The 20574-nt window shown below is 45.3% G+C and overlaps 1 protein-coding gene and 1 non-coding gene across 4 annotated transcripts; one reads left to right on the top strand and one right to left on the bottom strand.

The window, feature by feature from the left end:
* Positions 1-11052, top strand: LOC121559229. Of its 3 annotated transcripts, XR_005998718.2 has the most exons (8): positions 1-58; positions 748-786; positions 967-1088; positions 1332-1538; positions 1716-1800; positions 5091-5201; positions 9723-9825; positions 10304-11052. It is a non-coding gene; the product is annotated as an uncharacterized LOC121559229 (transcript). The 3 variants fall into 3 exon arrangements; XR_005998716.2 differs by having other exon boundaries at positions 967-1538; XR_005998717.2 differs by lacking the exon at positions 1-58 and adding an exon at positions 112-189 and having other exon boundaries at positions 967-1538.
* Positions 11053-13830: 2778 nt separating this feature from the next.
* Positions 13831-19631, bottom strand: LOC121559231 (all-trans retinoic acid-induced differentiation factor-like). Its single transcript, XM_041872519.2, has 7 exons — positions 19425-19631; positions 16610-16746; positions 16074-16142; positions 15881-15952; positions 15489-15610; positions 14777-14877; positions 13831-14539 (listed from the first exon to the last, which is right to left on the bottom strand). The coding sequence occupies exons 1-7, from the start codon at positions 19515-19517 to the stop codon at positions 14435-14437; spliced, it is 699 nt and encodes a 232-aa protein (XP_041728453.1). The 5' UTR covers positions 19518-19631; the 3' UTR covers positions 13831-14434.
* Positions 19632-20574: the final 943 nt, after the last annotated feature.

Below are 20574 nucleotides of genomic sequence, written 5' to 3' on the forward strand. Positions count from 1 at the left end.
TGCGCGTTTAAGTTCCTGCTGAAGCTATCGTAAACATTGGCGGACTGTGGAGAAGCAGGTGAGTCTGAAAAAGAATGACAGCTGTCAACATACTTTAAAAAAAAAAACGCTATAGTTACAGCTCTGGTTAGACTATCACGGAGTAACGTAACGTGGCAGCTCGTCTGCCCTGCGGTGAATGTTGTCCAGGTACAGCAGAGTTGTTATTAACTCGCTAGCTAACGTTAGCCTGTGAAGTGATGGGGTTGTAGCTAGCTAGCTAGCTATTATCGTGTGGCTTCACTGTTACACGTTGGCTGATTTTAATATTGCATCATTGATATTGGTTGTTACTTGAACCAACAACGTTAGATACAGAACCAGTTAACGTTAGTAGCTAGCTAGCTAACTAGCCTGTCTGGTGTACATTTAGCTATTTAACGTTAGTAGCTAATTAGCCAACCTGTCTGATGTCTTTCTTTAGCTAGTTAAAGTTAGCTAGTTAGCTACCTACCTGGCTAGTTAGCTACCTACCTGGCTAGTTAGCTACCTACCTGGCTAGTTAGCTACCTACCTGGCTAGTTAGCTACCTACCTGGCTAGTTAGCTACCTACCTGGCTAGTTAGCTACCTACCTGGCTAGTTAGCTACCTACCTGGCTAGTTAGCTACCTACCTGGCTAGTTAGCGAGCAAAGACCGCACTGTCAGCTGGATGCAAATGCAACTTGGTCGTCGTGCATGTTGTCATCACGACACTGTGTGTTACAGATGGACCTGAGAAAGAAAGATGAAATCGTACGCGCAAAAGTAAGTAGGGTAGCTAGCTACATCATTCTAAACCAAAAGTTACTCTGTTTGTGTGCAGAGTTTTTCCAAATGGCGACAAAAAAATGTGGCATGAAATTGACAATATTCTCTACCCTATGGTTCACTGACCAACGCGCTAACCAGTGTTTCTTCCTGTCTTTTCTCCACATCACCTATTAGAATGAAGGGAAGGAGTTGACCAAAGAGGAGAAGCAACGGCTGAGGAAAAAGAAGAAACCACAGAAGAAACAGAAAGGAAAGGAGGATGAGAAGCACCAGTCAGAAAGCCAGAAAGAAAAGAAGTCCGTCACCCCATCATTGTTCAAGCCTGGTTCCGTATTGTAACCAAATGCTGTAGCCAACTCTTATTTAGTTGTCGTCTTAAATGTTCTGATTGTATCATTTCAATATCTTTGAAAAACAAATACCAATACTTGTTTTACTAATTCCCATAAACTGCTAGCTTCGTCATTGGTCCATTTACCCATCAATCCTATCCAGCATCCACTTCATCGGTCAATGCACCTGTCTGTCTCTGTCCCCAGCTCCCACAGCGTTACCTGCCTCTGCCTCTGCACCAATACCTGTGCCTGCATCAGGAGCTCCCTCCCACTCCTCTCCTGCCCCCCCTCCCCAGCAGACAAGCCAGAGAAAAGCAGAGCTGAGCTGAAGGCAGAGAGGAGAGCCAGGCAGGAAGCTGATAGGGGCTCCTCCAGCAAGACCAAGGCCCCCTCCCAGTGAACTAAACCCAGGTACATCACAACAGCTGCTGGTGGACCTGTGGAGCACCTTGTTCACTTGTGATATGATATACTTTATAGGTCCCAGAGGGGAAATTTGACTTGGACAATTAAAGAGTGCTGCTGCTTTCACGGAAATACATAGAATCAACATGTCATACACCCCCCCCACCTTCCTGTCCCTGTTAGTGCTGAAAAGACTTCCGGAGCGTGTCCCAAGTGGACGACCCTGCAGTGGTGAAAAATACTGGCCAAGAAATTGGAGCGACAACAGGTTTGTGGCGTGTTGTTGACCTTATACAATACGCTGATCTCTGTCCTTAAGGCTTGACTAGCAGACGCTCCTATCCAAAATGACTTACAGGAGCAATTAAGGTTAAGTGCCTTGCTCAAGGGCACACACAGCTTTTTTCTTTTTTTTCTTCATCTAGTCGGCTCAGGGATCCAAACCAGCGACCTTTCAGTTAGTGGCCCAACGCTCTTAAGCACTAGGCTACCTGCCGCCCCTAACTTGCTAGGACCACTGAGGTTAGTCATCTCGGTAGATTCAGATATAGATTGTCAGTGTTTCCCCTAGATTAATTTCAAGGCAAGGCACACACAACCCCACATCAACATCCAGTGCCTTTTTATAACCAGCATTATAAAGCTAGATAATGGTATGGGAAACATTGGATTAGTTATACATGAAAAGTCCAAGCTATAAGGATATAACAAGCAGCAAGCCAAACTACACAGCGCCATTATAAAGGTACTAGGTATCAAGGTCCACTCTGTGTGCGGTTGTGTTTTTATTTTTACCGGTTTGTTTTGGTCAAGGCTGTTCATGTCATCAGCACCAGAGCAACTCAGGTAACTACCTACCTGCCCCTACCCAGAGCCCCCCTCACCCAGCAACTCAGATAACTACAGTGGGGGAAAAAAGTATTTAGTCAGCCACCAATTGCGCAAGTTCTCCCACTTAAAAAGATGAGAGAGGCCTGTAATTTTCATCATAGGTACACGTCAACTATGACAGACAAATTGAGAAAAAAATTCCAGAAAATCACATCGTAGGATTTGTAATGAATTTATTTGCAAATTATGGTGGAAAATAAGTATTTGGTTACCTACAAACAAGCAAGATTTCTGGCTCTCACAGACCTGTAACTTCTTCTTTAAGAGGCTCCTCTGTCCTCCACTCGTTACCTGTATAATGGCACCTGTTTGAACTTGTTATCAGTATAAAAGACACCTGTCCACAACCTCAAACAGTCACACTCCAAACTCCACTATGGCCAAGACCAAAGAGCTGTCAAAGGACACCAGAAACAAAATTGTAGACCTGCACCAGGCTGGGAAGACTGAATCTGCAATAGGTAAGCAGCTTGGTTTGAAGAAATCAACTGTGGGAGCAATTATTAGGAAATGGAAGACATACAAGACCACTGATAATCTCCCTTGATCTGGGGCTCCACGCAAGATCTCACCCCGTGGGGTCAAAAATGATCACAAGAACGGTGAGCAAAAATCCCAGAACCACACGGGGGGACCTAGTGAATGACCTGCAGAGAGCTGGGACCAAAGTAACAAAGCCTACCATCAGTAACACACTACGCCGCCAGGGACTCAAATCCTGCAGTGCCAGACGTGTCCCCCTGCTTATGCCAGTACATGTCCAGGCCCGTCTGAAGTTTGCTAGAGTGCATTTGGATGATCCAGAAGAGGATTGGGAGAATATCATATGGTCAGATGAAACCAAAATAGAACTTTTTGGTAAAAACTCAACTCGTCATGTTTGGAGGACAAAGAATGCTGAGTTGCATCCAAAGAACACCATACCTACTGTGAAGCATGGGGGTGGAAACATCATGCTTTGGGGCTGTTTTTCTGCAAAGGGTCCAGGACGACTGATCCGTGTAAAGGAAAGAATGAATGGGGCCATGTATCGTGAGATTTTGAGTGAAAACCTCCTTCCATCAGCAAGGGCATTGAAGATGAAACGTGGCTGGGTCTTTCAGCATGACAATGATCCCAAACACACCGCCCGGGCAACGAAGGAGTGGCTTCGTAAGAAGCATTTCAAGGTCCTGGAGTGGCCTAGCCAGTCTCCAGATCTCAACCCCATAGAAAATCTTTGGAGGGAGTTGAAAGTCTGTGTTGCCCAGCAACAGCCCCAAAACATCACTGCTCTAGAGGAGATCTGCATGGAGGAATGGGCCAAAATACCAGCAACAGTGTGTGAAAACCTTGTGAAGACTTACAGACCTGTGTGATTGCCAACAAAGGGTATATAACAAAGTATTGAGAAACTTTTGTTATTGACCAAATACTTATTTTCCACCATAATTTGCAAATAAATTCATTAAAAATCCTACAATGTGATTTTCTGGATTTTCTTTTTCTCATTTTGTCTGTCATAGTTGACGTGTACCTATGATGAAAATTACAGGCCTCTCTCATCTTTTTAAGTGGGAGAACTTGCACAATTGGTGGCTGACTAAATACTTTTTTCCCCCACTGTAAGCACGTAACCACTATTATTTCATAGTTAGCTCCTTAGCTAAGCGCGTCATTACGACCAAGGTAGTTAGCTACAGCGTTTGGTCAACTAAGCAAGAACATGCTTTGATCTCCGCAACGGCAGTAGGCGGGAGCGCGTTGACGAGCGAAGGAAACGTGCAGTGTTGTGGTAGCTCAGTCTGTGTCGCTGCCTGGATGGAAACAGACGTGGCAGAGAGAGCTGTTCTGTTCTGACACAGAAAGTTATGTTAGACTGTTAAAAGATTAGCAAACCTGTGTTTTTAATGAATCAGTTGTGGATCTGTCCTCTTCATATAGCTGGAGGTCAACTGTAGGCTGCTGACGATGTCATAATAGTCAGTTCACCAATGACGACAAGGCACGTTGAATGAATGGTAGCCTAGTAGTCTGACCTAACCTGATGGATGAGGTCAGGGATGGAGATCTGAAACAAGTTCATCTAGGTCTAGTTCAGTTCTTTCGTATTCCAAATAGCCTACAGTAAGCTAGACTAATACATTGCATCCAGTTATTGAATTATTCAGAATATTCTCCCCAAACAAAATGAAGAAGCTAGTTTACATTTTCACTACATACTGTCCACATAAAGACACCTGTTAATTAGAATAATCATTACCCCTAAATGTAACATTTACATTTAAGTAATGTAGCAGACGGTCTTATCCAGAGCGACTTACAGTTAGTGAGTGCATACATTATTATATATTTATAATAATGAATATATTTAACTTAGAAAAATGTGAAAGTGTCATTGAGACCACTTCCATAACAGTCTATAGCCTACTAGTTTTCTGCCAACAGCCTTATTAGGCTAACAAAGGTGCATTTGCCCATGATTTGAGCAGTGTGGGTGTCGCACGCGTGCCTTCGTGGGGGCCGGGGATGCCGCTAGCCCCTGCCTAGGGTCACTCTCGCCATCAGAAGCTTTCTTACTTATTCTTGTTGTTCGTAACACTGGTAGTTATAACAATTATATATACACATTGAGAGCTTGTACCTTTTTTTTGATGGTATCTGTAATTGTTTGGTTCTGTCTGTCAGTGTTCCCTCTACAGTGATCCCACCCCTCCATCGTGCGGTTGGGTCTGCAGTACTCCCAGGGTATCGTGGCGGGATCCAACGCTCGCTCTGTAGCGCCAAGCCTTCAAACAGGTACAGTGCTACTGACTCCAGTCCTGCTCTTAGACGTGATCCTCCTCAGCCGTATATATCTGAAGTAGCTTCAAACAGGTACAGTGCTACTGACTCCAGGCCTGCTCTTAGACGTGATCCTCCTCAGCCGTATATATCTGAAGTAGCTTCCTCCCCTCATCCTTTTCTTCCTTATATACTGATTACTGACGTTAAATGGTCTTACGAAGCGTCCTGATCGCTGTAGCTTCCTCTCTGTCTGGTTCGTACAGGTGATTAGGGACTACGCTACTCCTCCTAATGAGGAGCTGGCTGGACTACGCTACTCCTCCTAATGAGGAGCTGGCCGGACTACGCTACTCCTCCTAATGAGGAGCTGGCTGGACTACGCTACTCCTCCTAATGAGGAGCTGGCCGGACTACGCTACTCCTCCTAATGAGGAGCTGGCTGGACTACGCTACTCCTCCTAATGGGGAGCTGGGGCCGGACTACGCTACTCCTCCTAATGAGGAGCTGGCCGGACTACGCTACTCCTCCTAATGAGGAGCTGGCCGGACTACGCTACTCCTCCTAATGAGGAGCTGGCCGGACTACGCTACTCCTCCTAATGAGGAGCTGGCTGGACTACGCTACTCCTCCTAATGAGGAGCTGGCTAGACTACGCTACTCCTCCTAATGGGGAGATGGGGCTGGACTACGCTACTCCTCCTAATGAGGAGCTGGCCGGACTACGCTACTCCTCCTAATGAGGAGCTGGCTGGACTACGCTACTCCTCCTAATGAGGAGCTGGCTGGACTACGCTACTCCTCCTAATGAGGAGCTGGCTGGACTACGCTACTCCTCCTAATGAGGAGCTGGGGCTGGACTACGCTACTCCTCCTAATGAGGAGCTGGCCGGACTACGCTACTCCTCCTAATGAGGAGCTGGCTGGACTACGCTACTCCTCCTAATGAGGAGCTGGCTGGACTACGCTACTCCTCCTAATGAGGAGCTGGGGCTGGACTACGCTACTCCTCCTAATGAGGAGCTGGCTGGACTACGCTACTCCTCCTAATGAGGAGCTGGGGCTGGACTACGCTACTCCTCCTAATGAGGAGCTGGCCGGACTACGCTACTCCTCCTAATGAGGAGCTGGCTGGACTACGCTACTCCTCCTAATGAGGAGCTGGGGCTGGACTACGCTACTCCTCCTAATGAGGAGCTGGCTGGACTACGCTACTCCTCCTAATGAGGAGCTGGGGCTGGACTACGCTACTCCTCCTAATGAGGAGCTGGCCGGACTACGCTACTCCTCCTAATGAGGAGCTGGCTGGACTACGCTACTCCTCCTAATGAGGAGCTGGCCGGACTACGCTACTCCTCCTAATGGGGAGCTGGCCAGACTACGCTACTCCTCCTAATGGGGAGCTGGCCGGACTACGCTACTCCTCCTAATGGGGAGCTGGCCAGACTACGCTACTCCTCCTAATGAGGAGCTGGCCGGACTACGCTACTCCTCCTAATGGGGAGCTGGCCAGACTACGCTACTCCTCCTAATGAGGAGCTGGCCGGACTACGCTACTCCTCCTAATGGGGAGCTGGCCAGACTACGCTACTCCTCCTAATGAGGAGCTGGCTGGACTACGCTACTCCTCCTAATGAGGAGCTGGCCAGACTACGCTACTCCTCCTAATGAGGAGCTGGCTGGACTACGCTACTCCTCCTAATGAGGGGCTGGCTGGACTACGCTACTCCTCCTAATGAGGAGCTGGCCGGACTACGCTACTCCTCCTAATGGGGAGCTGGGGCCAGACTACGCTACTCCTCCTAATGAGGAGCTGGCTGGACTACGCTACTCCTCCTAATGAGGAGCTGGCTGGACTACGCTACTCCTCCTAATGAGGAGCTGGCTGGACTACGCTACTCCTCCTAATGAGGAGCTGGCCGGACTACGCTACTCCTCCTAATGAGGAGCTGGCTGGACTACGCTACTCCTCCTAATGGGGAGCTGGGGCCGGACTACGCTACTCCTCCTAATGGGGAGCTGGGGCTGGACTACGCTACTCCTCCTAATGGGGAGCTGGCCGGACTACGCTACTCCTCCTAATGAGGAGCTGGCTGGACTACGCTACTCCTCCTAATGAGGAGCTGGCTGGACTACGCTACTCCTCCTAATGAGGAGCTGGGGCTGGACTACGCTACTCCTCCTAATGAGGAGCTGGCCGGACTACGCTACTCCTCCTAATGAGGAGCTGGTTGGACTACGCTACTCCTCCTAATGAGGAGCTGGGGCTGGACTACGCTACTCCTCCTAATGAGGAGCTGGCTGGACTACGCTACTCCTCCTAATGAGGAGCTGGGGCTGGACTACGCTACTCCTCCTAATGAGGAGCTGGCCGGACTACGCTACTCCTCCTAATGAGGAGCTGGCCGGACTACGCTACTCCTCCTAATGAGGAGCTGGCTGGACTACGCTACTCCTCCTAATGAGGAGCTGGCCGGACTACGCTACTCCTCCTAATGGGGAGCTGGCCAGACTACGCTACTCCTCCTAATGAGGAGCTGGCCGGACTACGCTACTCCTCCTAATGGGGAGCTGGCCAGACTACGCTACTCCTCCTAATGAGGAGCTGGCCGGACTACGCTACTCCTCCTAATGGGGAGCTGGCCAGACTACGCTACTCCTCCTAATGAGGAGCTGGCCGGACTACGCTACTCCTCCTAATGAGGAGCTGGCTGGACTACGCTACTCCTCCTAATGAGGAGCTGGCTGGACTACGCTACTCCTCCTAATGAGGAGCTGGCTGGACTACGCTACTCCTCCTAATGGGGAGCTGGCCAGACTACGCTACTCCTCCTAATGAGGAGCTGACTGGACTACGCTACTCCTCCTAATGAGGAGCTGACTGGACTACGCTACTCCTCCTAATGGGGAGCTGGCCAGACTACGCTACTCCTCCTAATGAGGAGCTGGCTGGACTACGCTACTCCTCCTAATGAGGAGCTGGCTGGACTACGCTACTCCTCCTAATGAGGAGCTGGCTGGACTACGCTACTCCTCCTAATGAGGAGCTGGCCGGAGACCTGGTCAACAAGCTCAAGCCCTATATCAGGTACGTGGTTGACAGCCCTTTTCTCAAATCATCTACAGGGCTCCACATTAACGTTCTCTTGTCCAGGACAAGTAAAAGTTGGACAAGAAGAATATAGATTTAAGTTGTCCGAATGGACAAGTTACAAAAATCATCCAAGATTCACAAATTCAAACAATTACTCAGATCAGAGGCCAACATTGGAATAATATTAAAATCTATTTTTCATGTACATAAATAAATAAGCCTACATGTCATGGTGTAGGTGATAAGCATATTGTCTACAGCCTCATGTCCAACCCATGAGGGAGGAGCCAGAAAATGTAGGAAACTTGAATGAGACTTTTAAATAGATGAATATATGTTAAACACCAGTCATGTTTGACAAATATAATGAAGGATAATTAACATGAACGTCTAAAGGCTTGATTCTGTCGACATACTTGAGGCCCGGTTTGTTGAGATCAAGACCGGATCAATGGCCCGTTACACACTGCACATCACCCACCTTGCAATCTGAGCAGAGGTGGTCAGCATTTTGAAACTACTTAACTTCATTGTTTTAAAACCTGGATGTTTTATTGTCATTTTATGAAGCATGTCTTGGCCTCGTTTCAAAGTAGCCAAAATACGACCACAGAAATGTTTAGGGATTAAAAACATTAAAACCAGCATTTCAAATCAACGTTAATTTTATTGTCCAGCAGCCAAAGGCATAAATCATATTAGTAATACTACTAATAATAAGTAATATTATTACTATGCGAGTTGATTGCATCTTTAGATCTTCCCTCTTTCTTAATTTCTAACTGATATTTTCATCTATGTCACATGAACGGTGTTTTCCCGCTAATTGCATGTTGGAACATCTGCACATGGCCTACTACAGCCATGTTAACCTTTTTATAATATGAAGTAATAAAACTTCATCAACATTTTTAGCTAAACGTTCTGATCTGTTGCTTCAGCCTCATTGCTTAAAAAAAAAAAAAAAAGTTGGATCTGTTGTCCCAGAATTTGTTTTTGAACCGTAGACACGTTTTTTTATCGCCAGGGACGACGGGACGACCTTCATTTTGAGCCCTGGAGGGAAATATTTTATAAAGACATGAGAAGTATTTGGTTGTAATTGTAAAATTGCATTATTTTATAGGCTACCAAGGGTGGCCAACCCATCCTCCAGGAGAGCCTTAAAGGGGCAGTGTTGAATTTGGAGACAGGCTTGACTATGCAGAGAAGCCAATAGACAGTCTGATTCTCTATGGTAAAAAGAAAGTCATGTATTTTAATTTGTAAAGTGGTTCCTTGCATCATACAAATGACTTGAGCTTTTGGACAAGTAAAAAATCTGTCATACTTGTCCAAAGGACAAGTGGCTACAAAAGTTAATGTCAAGCGCTGATTTAATATGAAGCTGATTGAAGAAATCAAACATTTTGTGTATTTTTCTTTGTTTTTATTTTTTCAGTTTTCTCAATCAATGTCGCCCCCTGTCGGCGAGCATTGGCAACGCAATCAAGTACATCAAGAAAGAAATCTCTAATATTCCTAGTCGGTGCAAAGAAGAGGAGGTGAGTTTCAGAATACAGTTTCAGTTCTGTGTGTTAAAAGGCCAGTTTCAGGTTCTGGTCACATTTTAACTCATCATAGGTAGTTCTGGCAGCCAAGGCCGTCTCTCTAAATACGCCATAGAGAAGATCAGTGACGGAGACGTCATTCTGGATTATGGGTGGTAAGATCTAACGTCTGTCAATATCCTTACGTTTTAAATGACAGAACGTGGGAGTGGATCGGTGGCCAAACTACCACCCGGCCACTCTGCATGCAAGGCCAGTGAAGCTATGCCTCTAACCATATTGCTTAAATCGATTCCTATCCTCTCAGAGGAGTGCCTAGGGGGTATGGGTCAGGGGGTCGGTTTACAATCCAGTAGTGATCGTATAGCGATCAAGCACTTCTCCCCCTCTGTAGCAGATCTGAGACCAGACTAGGGGTCAGTAAGGAAGGCATCAGTTACTGAGGTCTCATGTCCCTTCTCCCCCTCTGTAGCTCGTCCCTGGTGAACCACATCCTGTGCGAGGCGTTTGATAAGAGCAGGTAGTTCCGTGTGATCATTGTGGACAGCCGGTCCTCGTCTGGAGGGAAGGGAGGCTCTGAGACGCCTCGTACAGAGAGGCATCAGCTGCACCTACGTCCTCATCTCTGCCCTCTCATACATACTACCTGAGGTAACCTAGTCCTCATCTCTGCCCTCTCATACATACTACCTGAGGTAACCTAGTCCTCATCTCTGCCCTCTCATACATACTACCTGAGGTAACCTAGTCCTCATCTCTGCCCTCTCATACATACTACCTGAGGTAACCTAGTCCTCATCTCTGCCCTCTCATACATACTACCTGAGGTAACCTAGTCCTCATCTCTGCCCTCTCATACATACTACCTGAGGTAACCTAGTCCTCATCTCTGCCCTCTCATACATACTACCTGAGGTAACCTAGTCCTCATCTCTGCCCTCTCATACATACTACCTGAGGTAACCTAGTCCTCATCTCTGCCCTCTCGTACATACTACCTGAGGTAACCTAGTCCTCATCTCTGCCCTCTCATACATACTACCTGAGGTAACCTAGTCCTCATCTCTGCCCTCTCATACATACTACCTGAGGTGATTACAAAACAGATGACCGCCCCCTGGGGGACTGGAGGTGTCATTGCACTGTGGAATTTAGAATGGAGGCTTTTAGTGTTTTAGGCATTCGTTGAATTATAATAATAAATAAAATAATTATCACAAATGTTGTTGACCTCTTTGTAGAAAATCCAAACAGTGATTTTATTTTCTTCTGATGCTTCTCAGTTTAACCCTCTTTCTTCCCTGTCCTTTTTGTAACAAATCTCCACATAGGTGATATTTCTATTTTTGTGGGTTTATAAATGGTCAAATGTATTTAACGTCTGAGGTGTTCCTGGGTGCCCATGCCCTGCTGGCTAATGGCTATGTGATGTCTCGTGTGGGTACATCTCAGATAGCTCTGGTGGCCAGGACCTTCAACGTGCCAGTCCTGGTCTGCTGTGAGTGCAAACTGACTCCTTTGTCTCAAACGAGCTTGGTAATGTGGGAGTTATTTGGCCTCCTTGACTTTACGATGACATGTAAAGACCTGCAGTATGGAGTTACCTTTCTAGAGATAATGGAGTAATCTAGTGTTTGTAAAACAAGCGAAAAAAACATTTTAGTTGCTGAGTTTGAGTAATTTATATTCTGCTTCTAGTCAACACAGATAGGAATTTGCAAATGTAATTTTAACTTTGACATTTTAATTCACATTTTAAATTCACATTTTAAATTCTATTCTATTCCTAAACTGACTAGAATTGAAACAGCATTGACACAAACTGTAATAAGCATTAGCAGTAAGACTTTCGCTAACCCCTCGCCTTCGACCAATCACTTTCTTTCCTCAGATGACCCTGATGACCTGATGGTGACCCGGAAGGGGAAGCCCCTGCTGGAGAACTGGCAGGCCGTCAGCTCCCTGGGGCTGTTGAATCTGGTCTATGACGTGACGCCACCAGATTTTGTTGACCTGGTCATCACAGACCTGGGCATGATCCCCTGCACCTCCGTTCCTGTTGTACTCAGGGTCAAAAACCTTGACCAGTAAGAGCGGAGAGGGAGGGAGGGGGGATGACGTTGGGGGTCTGATGCAGACTGGTGGGCCTGAAGCTGGTAAGGGGGCCAGAGTGTGGGGACTGAAGCTGGTAAGGGGAACAGAGTGTGGGAAAGTGGGGACTGAAGCTGGTAAGGGGGCCAGGGTGTGGGGAAGTGGGGACTGAAGCTGGTAAGGGGGCCAGGGTGTGGGGACTGAAGCTGGTAAGGGGAACAGACTGGTGGGGAAGTGGGGACTGAAGCTGGTAAGGGGGCCAGGGTGTGGGGAAGTGGGACTGAAGCTGGTAAGGGGGCCAGGGTGTGGGGAAGTGGGACTGAAGCTGGTAAGGGGGCCAGAGTGTGGGGACTGAAGCTGGTAAGGGGAACAGACTGGTGGGGAAGTGGGGACTGAAGCTGGTAAGGGGGCCAGGGTGTGGGGGAAGTGGGACTGAAGCTGGTAAGGGGGCCAGGGTGTGTGGGACTGAAGCTGGTAAGGGGGACAGGGTGTGTGGGACTGAAGCTGGTTAGGGGGCCAGAGTGTGGGGGAAGTGGGGACTGAAGCTGGTAAGGGGATCAGAGTGTGGGGACTGAAGCTGGTAAGGGGGCCAGAGTGTGGGGAAGTGGGGACTGAAGCTGGTAAGGGGGCCAGAGTGTGGGGACTGAAGCTGGTAAGGGGAACAGAGTGTGGGGAAGTGGGGACTGAAGCTGGTTAGGGGGCCAGAGTGTGGGGAAGTAGGAGTGAAGCTGGTAAGAGGGCCAGGGTGTGGGGAAGTGGGACTGAAGCTGGTAAGGGGGCCAGAGTGTGGGGAAGTGGGGACTGAAGCTGGTAAGGGGGCCAGAGTGTGGGGAAGTAGGACTGAAGCTGGTAAGGGGAACAGAGTATGGGGAAGTGGGGACTGAAGCTGGTTAGGGGGCCAGAGTGTGGGGAAGTAGGACTGAAGCTGGTAAGAGGGCCAGGGTGTGGGGAAGTGGGGACTGAAGCTGGTAAGGGGGCCAGAGTGTGGGGAAGTGGGACTGAAGCTGGTAAGAGGGCCAGAGTGTGGGGAAGTGGGGACTGAAGCTGGTAAGGGGAACAGAGTGTGGGGAAGTGGGGACTGAAGCTGGTAAGGGGCTCAGAGTGTGGGGACTGAAGCTGGTAAGGGGATCAGAGTGTGGGGACTGAAGCTGGTAAGGGGAACAGAGTGTGGGGACTGAAGCTGGTAAACTGGTACATGTTGCGTTTATATTTTTGTTCAGTGTATATTATCAGTATATCATGTCTATACTGAATAAAAATATAAATGCAACAATTTCAATGAGTTACAGTTCATATAAGGAAATCATTCAATTGAAATAAATTCATTAGACCCTAATCTATGAATTTCACATGACTGGGCAGGGGCGTAGCCAATCAGAATGAGTTTCCCCACAAAAGGGCTTTATTACAGACAAATACTCCTCAGTTTCATCAGGTGTCTGGGTGGCTGGTCTCAGATGATCCCGCGGGTGAAGAAGCCGGCTGTAGAGGTCCTGGGATGTCGTGGTTACATGTAGTCTGCAGTTGTGAGACGTGCTGGATTTACTGTCAAATTCTCTAAAGTGACGTTGTAGGTGGCTTATGGTTGAGAAATTATCATTAAATTCTCTGGCAACAGCTCTGGTGGACATTCCTGCAGTCAGCATGCCAATTGCACGCTCCCTCAACACTTGAGACATCTGTGGCATTGTGTTTTGTGACAAAACTGCACATTTTAGAGTGGTATTTTATTGTCCCCAGCACAAGGTGCACCTGTGTAATGGTCATGCTGTTTAATCAGCTTCTTGATATGCCACACCTGTCAGGTGGATGGATTATCTTGGCAAAGGAGAAACACTCACTAACAGGGATATAAACAAATTGGTGCACAAAATTTGAGAGAAATAAGCTTTTTGTGCGTATGGAACATTTCAGGGATCTTTTATTTCAGCTCATGAAACATGGGACCAACACTTTACATGTTGCGTTTATATTTTTGGTCAGTATATATTGTCAGTATATCATATCTATATTGTCAGTATAATAATATAATATAATAGACACAGATTAAGCGCAGTTCTGGACTAAAAACACGCCCAATGGAGAATCTCTATTGAAATACATTATTTAGTCCAGGGCTATGCTTAGTCTGTGTGCGGGAAACTGGCCCCTAGCATCTTACTAAACTTTTTTTTTATAAACATGATTTGGCACATAGGCTATTAGTGTGAGGTTATATATTGTCTTACAACACCACTATCTCTTAGATGTTGATCTAGGGAAACGCCTGCAAGGTACAACACTTCTAACATCCGTGGCGATAAATCAAAGATTTAACAACCCCATCAAAACGGATGATTAAAACAATAAAGGTCCAGAGCATGATCCAACTGTCTCCATAGAAGTCCGTTTTAAAAAACTGTTCGCATCAGATTTTCCCTGTCTCTTCATGTCGGCATCACTGGAAAACATCAGTGTCTTCCAACCATAGAGGCCCAGGACCAGGCCTCAGACCAGGGGAGTGGGTACAACCTCAGACAGATTTGACCTTGCGTCTCTGGGTGACCCATAGCAGGATGGAGACCAGGACTGTGGAGGCCCCTAGAAGCCCGAACACCTGGATTATAGGGAACTTCCCCTGTCAACAACAGCGAGGAGAACAACAATGTGACTCAGTGTTACCATAGCATTGACACCACAATGGGGGTTTGGTTGTTTTGTTTGAAAGGCTGTGAGTTCCCTTGGCAATTAACGCTCATTCTGTCTTTCAACAATCAGAGATTGGATATGAATGAATGTTGTTGATGATGATGATGAAGTTAAAGCCATTGTCACGAAAATACTAATACGGGGATGACGTGGTGTACTAACTGACCTCTCGAAGACACTTGTATCCATGGAAGTCGTCCACACAGCTACACTCAAAGAAGCCTGGACCGTATGCTGAACAGAGGGAGTTCTCCGGGCAGTTCAACGCTGTAGAAGCAATGTTATGGGGGGAAAGCTTAGACTCATAAGATACTTTATGAACAGAAATTATGACAGCAACGAACCACAATGCCAACTATAATATTGACACCAGATCACTGTATTCAGAATCACAGCTAAGGTGACACCCACATTTTTTATTTCCCAAAGTGAGTTTAAAGGGGGCAATCTGCGATTGGCACATACGTTTTTTTGACTTCTTAAATGAATTACATATACCCACTGATTCTTGAAGAGTATAACTTAGAAATGCCTCATGAGCTTAGTTCAACTTCGGTACCTCATTATAACAAAAATATACGCTTGTTTACTCCATTGTTTGTAAACAAAGTCATTGTAAACAAACACTGTATAGCCTCAAAACATGGTTAAAACTATCATGTTGATATCATGGATGGTCAGTCCTTCCATCCATAGCTATGTCTATGAATTTGAGAGTGGTTACATTTCCCCAGCCCCATTCTTCTATTTACCAAAACAGTGGCGGGGTACCCACTTTTTGTTATTGTCCTATAAACTACAAATAAGGACTATGCTACTTCTTCATTCAACACAACAACAACAACGATCATGCAGTAAAAACCTTGACAGTGACATACACAGGTGTCCAGTCAGGTTGCAGATGTCCTTCTGTCCTTCACAATGACATGTGTCCCCTTTGACCTCCACCTTATCCCACGATGCATTGCCTCCTGGACAGGCCAGGTTGGCAGGCAGAGCCCTTGCAGGTCCAAAAAGAAAGGATATAGGCTCATTAAAATATGTGTGAATTCTATTCTAATAAGGAACTGATTGGACATTACAATATGTGTGAATTCTATTCTAATAAGGAACTGATTGGACATTAAAATATGTGTGAATTATATTCTAATAAGGAACTGATTGGACATTAAAATATGTGTGAATTCTATTCTAATAAGGAACTGATTGGACATTAAAATGTGCATTGCAAGATTGGACTTGATAAGACAGCTCAGTGAGTTGTACTTACAGGTAACCCAGCTGGATGAAGCCTTGAAACAGTGAATTGTTCAGGTTAACTATGGGGTTCAGTGAGAGATCTCTGTGGAAGAAGAGTAACAAAGAGAAGAGAAGATACGTCTGTAAGTACCACCGTCTGTATTAAAATGGGAACAAACTGATCATGTTTGTAGCCTAAATGTAAAATGGTCTGTTTTCCATACATCATTGCAGCTGTTGATGCCTCTTGAAGGTCCTCGACATGGCTTAGAGAACAGTTTGATAGGTCCAACCTGAGTGTGAAACAGAGCGGGATGAATAACGCTTAGGGGAAAATACATAATGCAACATAATGACAATGAGACATTTGGCTACAATCAGTTGGTATATTTTACTAACCAGTTGTTCCACGTTACAGTTGTGGAATGTTACTAAATGTGTTATTACATAAAGTGAATAATCATTGAGTATTTGTCCTATGGACAATTCACTGGGACCACCAGGTTATCAACTGCTAAAGGTTACAAAACAAAGCCTGGTGTAGCCGGCCGTGACCGGGAGACCCATGGGGCGGTGCACAATTGGCCCAGTGTCGTCCAGGTATAGGGGAGGGAATGGCCAGCAGGGATGTAGCTCAGTTGGTAGAGCATGACGTTTGCAACGCCAGGGTTGTGGGTTCGATTCCCACGGGGGGCCAGTATGAAAAAAAAAATTATATTGTAAATGTAATGTAATGTGTTGTCAAAGCACAAAAACCTACCCAATGACGTAGTCAGCATTGCTTGGGTTTTGTTTTCGCAGTAGGCAGCAGCGTCCGTCAATCAAACCCGCAGCCGCGGAACAGAACTGGCCCAGAGCGGTGCCGTTCTGCACTGTTCCGTTGCAGAGGTGGCATACCTGTTTGTTCAGCACAAATTCACAACAGATATATTCACAACGCCTTTATCAACATCAACAGCTTTCTTCAACAACTGATTAAGAAGAAGAAAAACGATCTTCCAGGAAACTATTGAGAAATAGCTTCAAGCAACAAATCTCAGTGAATGTTGCAGACAAGACTTAGCAGCAGACAGTTATTGATCGCCCGGTTTACATCGTGACGTATTTCAGTACGCCGTAGGTCATCTTCACCGAGTCCTGCCACTCTACTGAACCGACATGTGTAGTGTTTGTAACAGAGAGCCTGTGTCTGGTCAGAGATCGCATTTATTTTGGGAGATTGCAAAATATGACCTTCAAGACAGGATACATATATTGTTTCATGTGATAATGAAACATGTTTTCTTTAGTTACTTTTTCCTCAACTCGTTTCTCTAACTTTATAGCAAGTCAAGCTAGCTTGCACTGCAGAGTAGCTAGCTAGTTTAAAGCTAGGCTAGGTTGAAGATGCCACTGTCACTAGCGACCTCCACCAAATAATTATCATCAAAAACAAACGCCATAACCATCACAATAAACGTAAACGGGAGGCAACACTCATATAATGTGTATTATTTAACATTACCAGTAGTGGTGTGTAGGTAAAATCATTAGGGAAGCTAAGCCAGAAAGAAAAGGCATATATTACAGCCTACAGTACCAGTCCAAAGTTTGGACACACCTACTAATTCCAGGGTTTTTCTTTATTTTTTACTATTTTCTACATTGTAGAATAATAGTGAAGACATCAAAACTATGAAATAACACATATGGAATCATGTAGTAACCAAAAAAGTGTTAAACAAATCAAAATATATTTTATATTTGAGATTCTTCAAATAGCCACCCTTTGCCTTGATGACAGCTTTGCACACTCTTGGCATTCTCTCAACCAGCTTCACCTGGAATGCTTTAACAACCGTCTTGAAGGAGTTCCCACATATGCTGAGCACTTGTTGGCTGCTTTTCCTTCACTCTGCCGTCCAACTCATCCCAAACCATCACAATTGGGTTGAGGTCAGGGGATTGTGGAGTCCAGGTCATCTGATGCATCACTCCATCACTCCTTCTTGGTAAAATATCCCTTACACAGCCTGGAGGTGTGTTGGGTTATTGTCCTGTTGAATAACAAATGATAGTCCCACTAAGCTTAAACCAGATGGGATGGCATATCGCTACAGAATGCTGTGGTAGCCATGCTGGTTAAGTGTGCCTTGAATTCTAAATAAGTCACCAGCAAAGCACCCCCACACCATAACACCTCCTCCTCCATGCTTTACGGTTGGAAATACACATGCGGAGATCATCCGTTCACCCACACCGCGTTTCACAAAGACACAGCGGTTGGAACCAAAAATCTCAAATTTGGACTCCAGACCAAAGGACACATTTCCACCGGTATAATGTCCATTGCTCGACGCTGATTGGCTATTTTATACTTTTTTTTATCAAGGGAGGTGAAATGCTCGCTGGCTTCCCTTGCATCCAATGATACGGGCGGCAACAATGTCATACTTTTTTTGGTCAGACAGCATTGGATAGATGGCCAACACATACAGAGACATAGGGCCGCTCTTTCGCTCTCTCGGATGCTTTCTCCGGTGAGATACATTCAGCCTCTTGGATATTGAAGGAAAATTATGAAACACAGAGAGACGAAACATAACTATTAAAATAGTACTTATAGGAATTGGTAATTGTTTTCAAGGTGCTAGATATCCCATAAAGCCACCACCGAAAACAGGAGGTTACCGAACCACAAAACAAGATGCAAATATGTGGTTTTCAGTGATGGCTTTATTGGATAGCTAGCAACTTGTAAACAATTACCCATTCCTATAAGTACCATTTTAATAGTAACGTTTAAAAAATTACATTTTTAGTCATTTAGCAGACGCTCTTATCCAGAGCGTACCCCCGTGGGAATCTAACCCACAACCCTGGCGTTGCAAACACCATGCTCTACCAACTGAGCTACATCCCTGCCGGCCATTCCCTCCCCTACCCTGGACGTCGCTGGGCCAATTGTGCGCCGCCCCATGGGTCTCCCGGTCGCGGACGGCTACGACAGAGCCTGGATTCGAACCAGGATCTCTAGTGGCACAGCTAGCTAAATAATACACATTGGCTGTTAAGACAATTTTATTATATGACTGTTGCCTCCTGTTTTAGTTTATTGTGACCGTCATGGTGTTTGTTTTTGATGATAATTATTAGGTGGCGCTCTGCACTTGCAAGCTAGCTTGACTTGCTATAAAGTTAGAGAAACAAGTTGAGGAAAAAGTAACTAAACATAACATGTTGTTTTATTATCACCTGAAACAATATATTTATCCTGTTTTGAATGAAAACGTCATATTTTGCAATCTCCCAAAAGAAATGCTATCTCTGACTTGAGACAGGCTCTTCTCCATATTGCGCTAAAAACAGATGTCCATTCAGTAGCAGGGCAAGACAAAACGGGGCATTACAATAGCAACAGTGAGTGTAGCCAAGTAGCATAGCAGTTACAATATAACAATACAATGTAGCACATCCGCGTGTATAAACACTGTAAGAGCTCTACTCTGAGTGTAGCAGCAGTTACAATGTAAATAACCTGATATGGCGCGCTGCGCAGCATTCCTGTATGGTATAGAGCTGAAGCAGACCCTTACCTGTAACTCAGTCAGTTGATAACCCCCATAGAAACATAAATGAATGATTAATAAGACCCCTGCTGCATTCTGCTGGCTGGATCCAGCTGTCATTTTTGAACGCGATAGTCATATGAGCAATACAACGTAAACATGTGACTGTCTGTAAGCGACTGAAATCACGGCCGCTTCCTTCATACCCTTGGGTTCGTTTCCTTTCTATCGTTGTCTGATCTCTACAAGACCAGGATTGGTTAAATTAGTATGGGAACGTGGGGACATTCGGTATTGCTAGTTTTATTAACAGGTTATCAATCTTTTCACATTCATTAATGATCAATAAGACTGAAACAAGGAAAAAGAAAGAAAAAGCATCTGTGCTTGTTTGAAAGCAGCCAGTGCTTCACAGCATTACAAATTGTGCAACCTTTTTGCATAGCCCTATGCCCATACATGCAGCCTATACAGAGGATCTCATATCCAAAATATTGTACACCAATATGAAATGTGTTGCATTATTCATTGGCTATTTTTCTTTGTTTCTAGCCTTCAAAACAAAGAAAATGGACAGGCCTACATGGCCAAAATACCTAATTTCATATATATATATATATATATATATATATATATATTTTTATTTTTTTATATAACAATTTAATGTATAATAATGATGATATGTATAATAATGATGATATGAAGAAAACATTTCAATTGATTTTGGCCAGCACATCAGCTCAAATTCACGGTCATCTGACCGTCCCGACACTCTCTGGAAGACACCATTACAGGAGAGGGGTCCGAAGACGGTAAGAAAATAAATTACGTAACGTGATTTGCAGCTGCTGTTAGAAAATGTAATATATAGCCTATGTTATGTATGTGTAGCCTACAGACTAAAATCTATTAATATTTTTCGTGGAAATTCCTTAAAAAATTGGCACATAGTTGTTTTGTAATGTTTGAAATAAATGTGCCCCCCTCTCCCAGAAATGGTTTGGACCAGAGGACTGTTGCAACGCTTCTTGATGAGCGATTTGATACATATTGGTTACATTATTGCTTAACGGCTACAATGTAGTCCGTTTTCTTGGGATTTGTATCACATTTCATCTGTTTCCTGAACTGCTTGCTCGCCAACCAATGCGTCCTATTTTGGAGAACTTCAAGACGC

This window comes from Coregonus clupeaformis, unplaced genomic scaffold, assembly GCF_020615455.1.
Source record: "Coregonus clupeaformis isolate EN_2021a unplaced genomic scaffold, ASM2061545v1 scaf1508, whole genome shotgun sequence".
Lineage (NCBI taxonomy): Eukaryota > Metazoa > Chordata > Actinopteri > Salmoniformes > Salmonidae > Coregonus > Coregonus clupeaformis.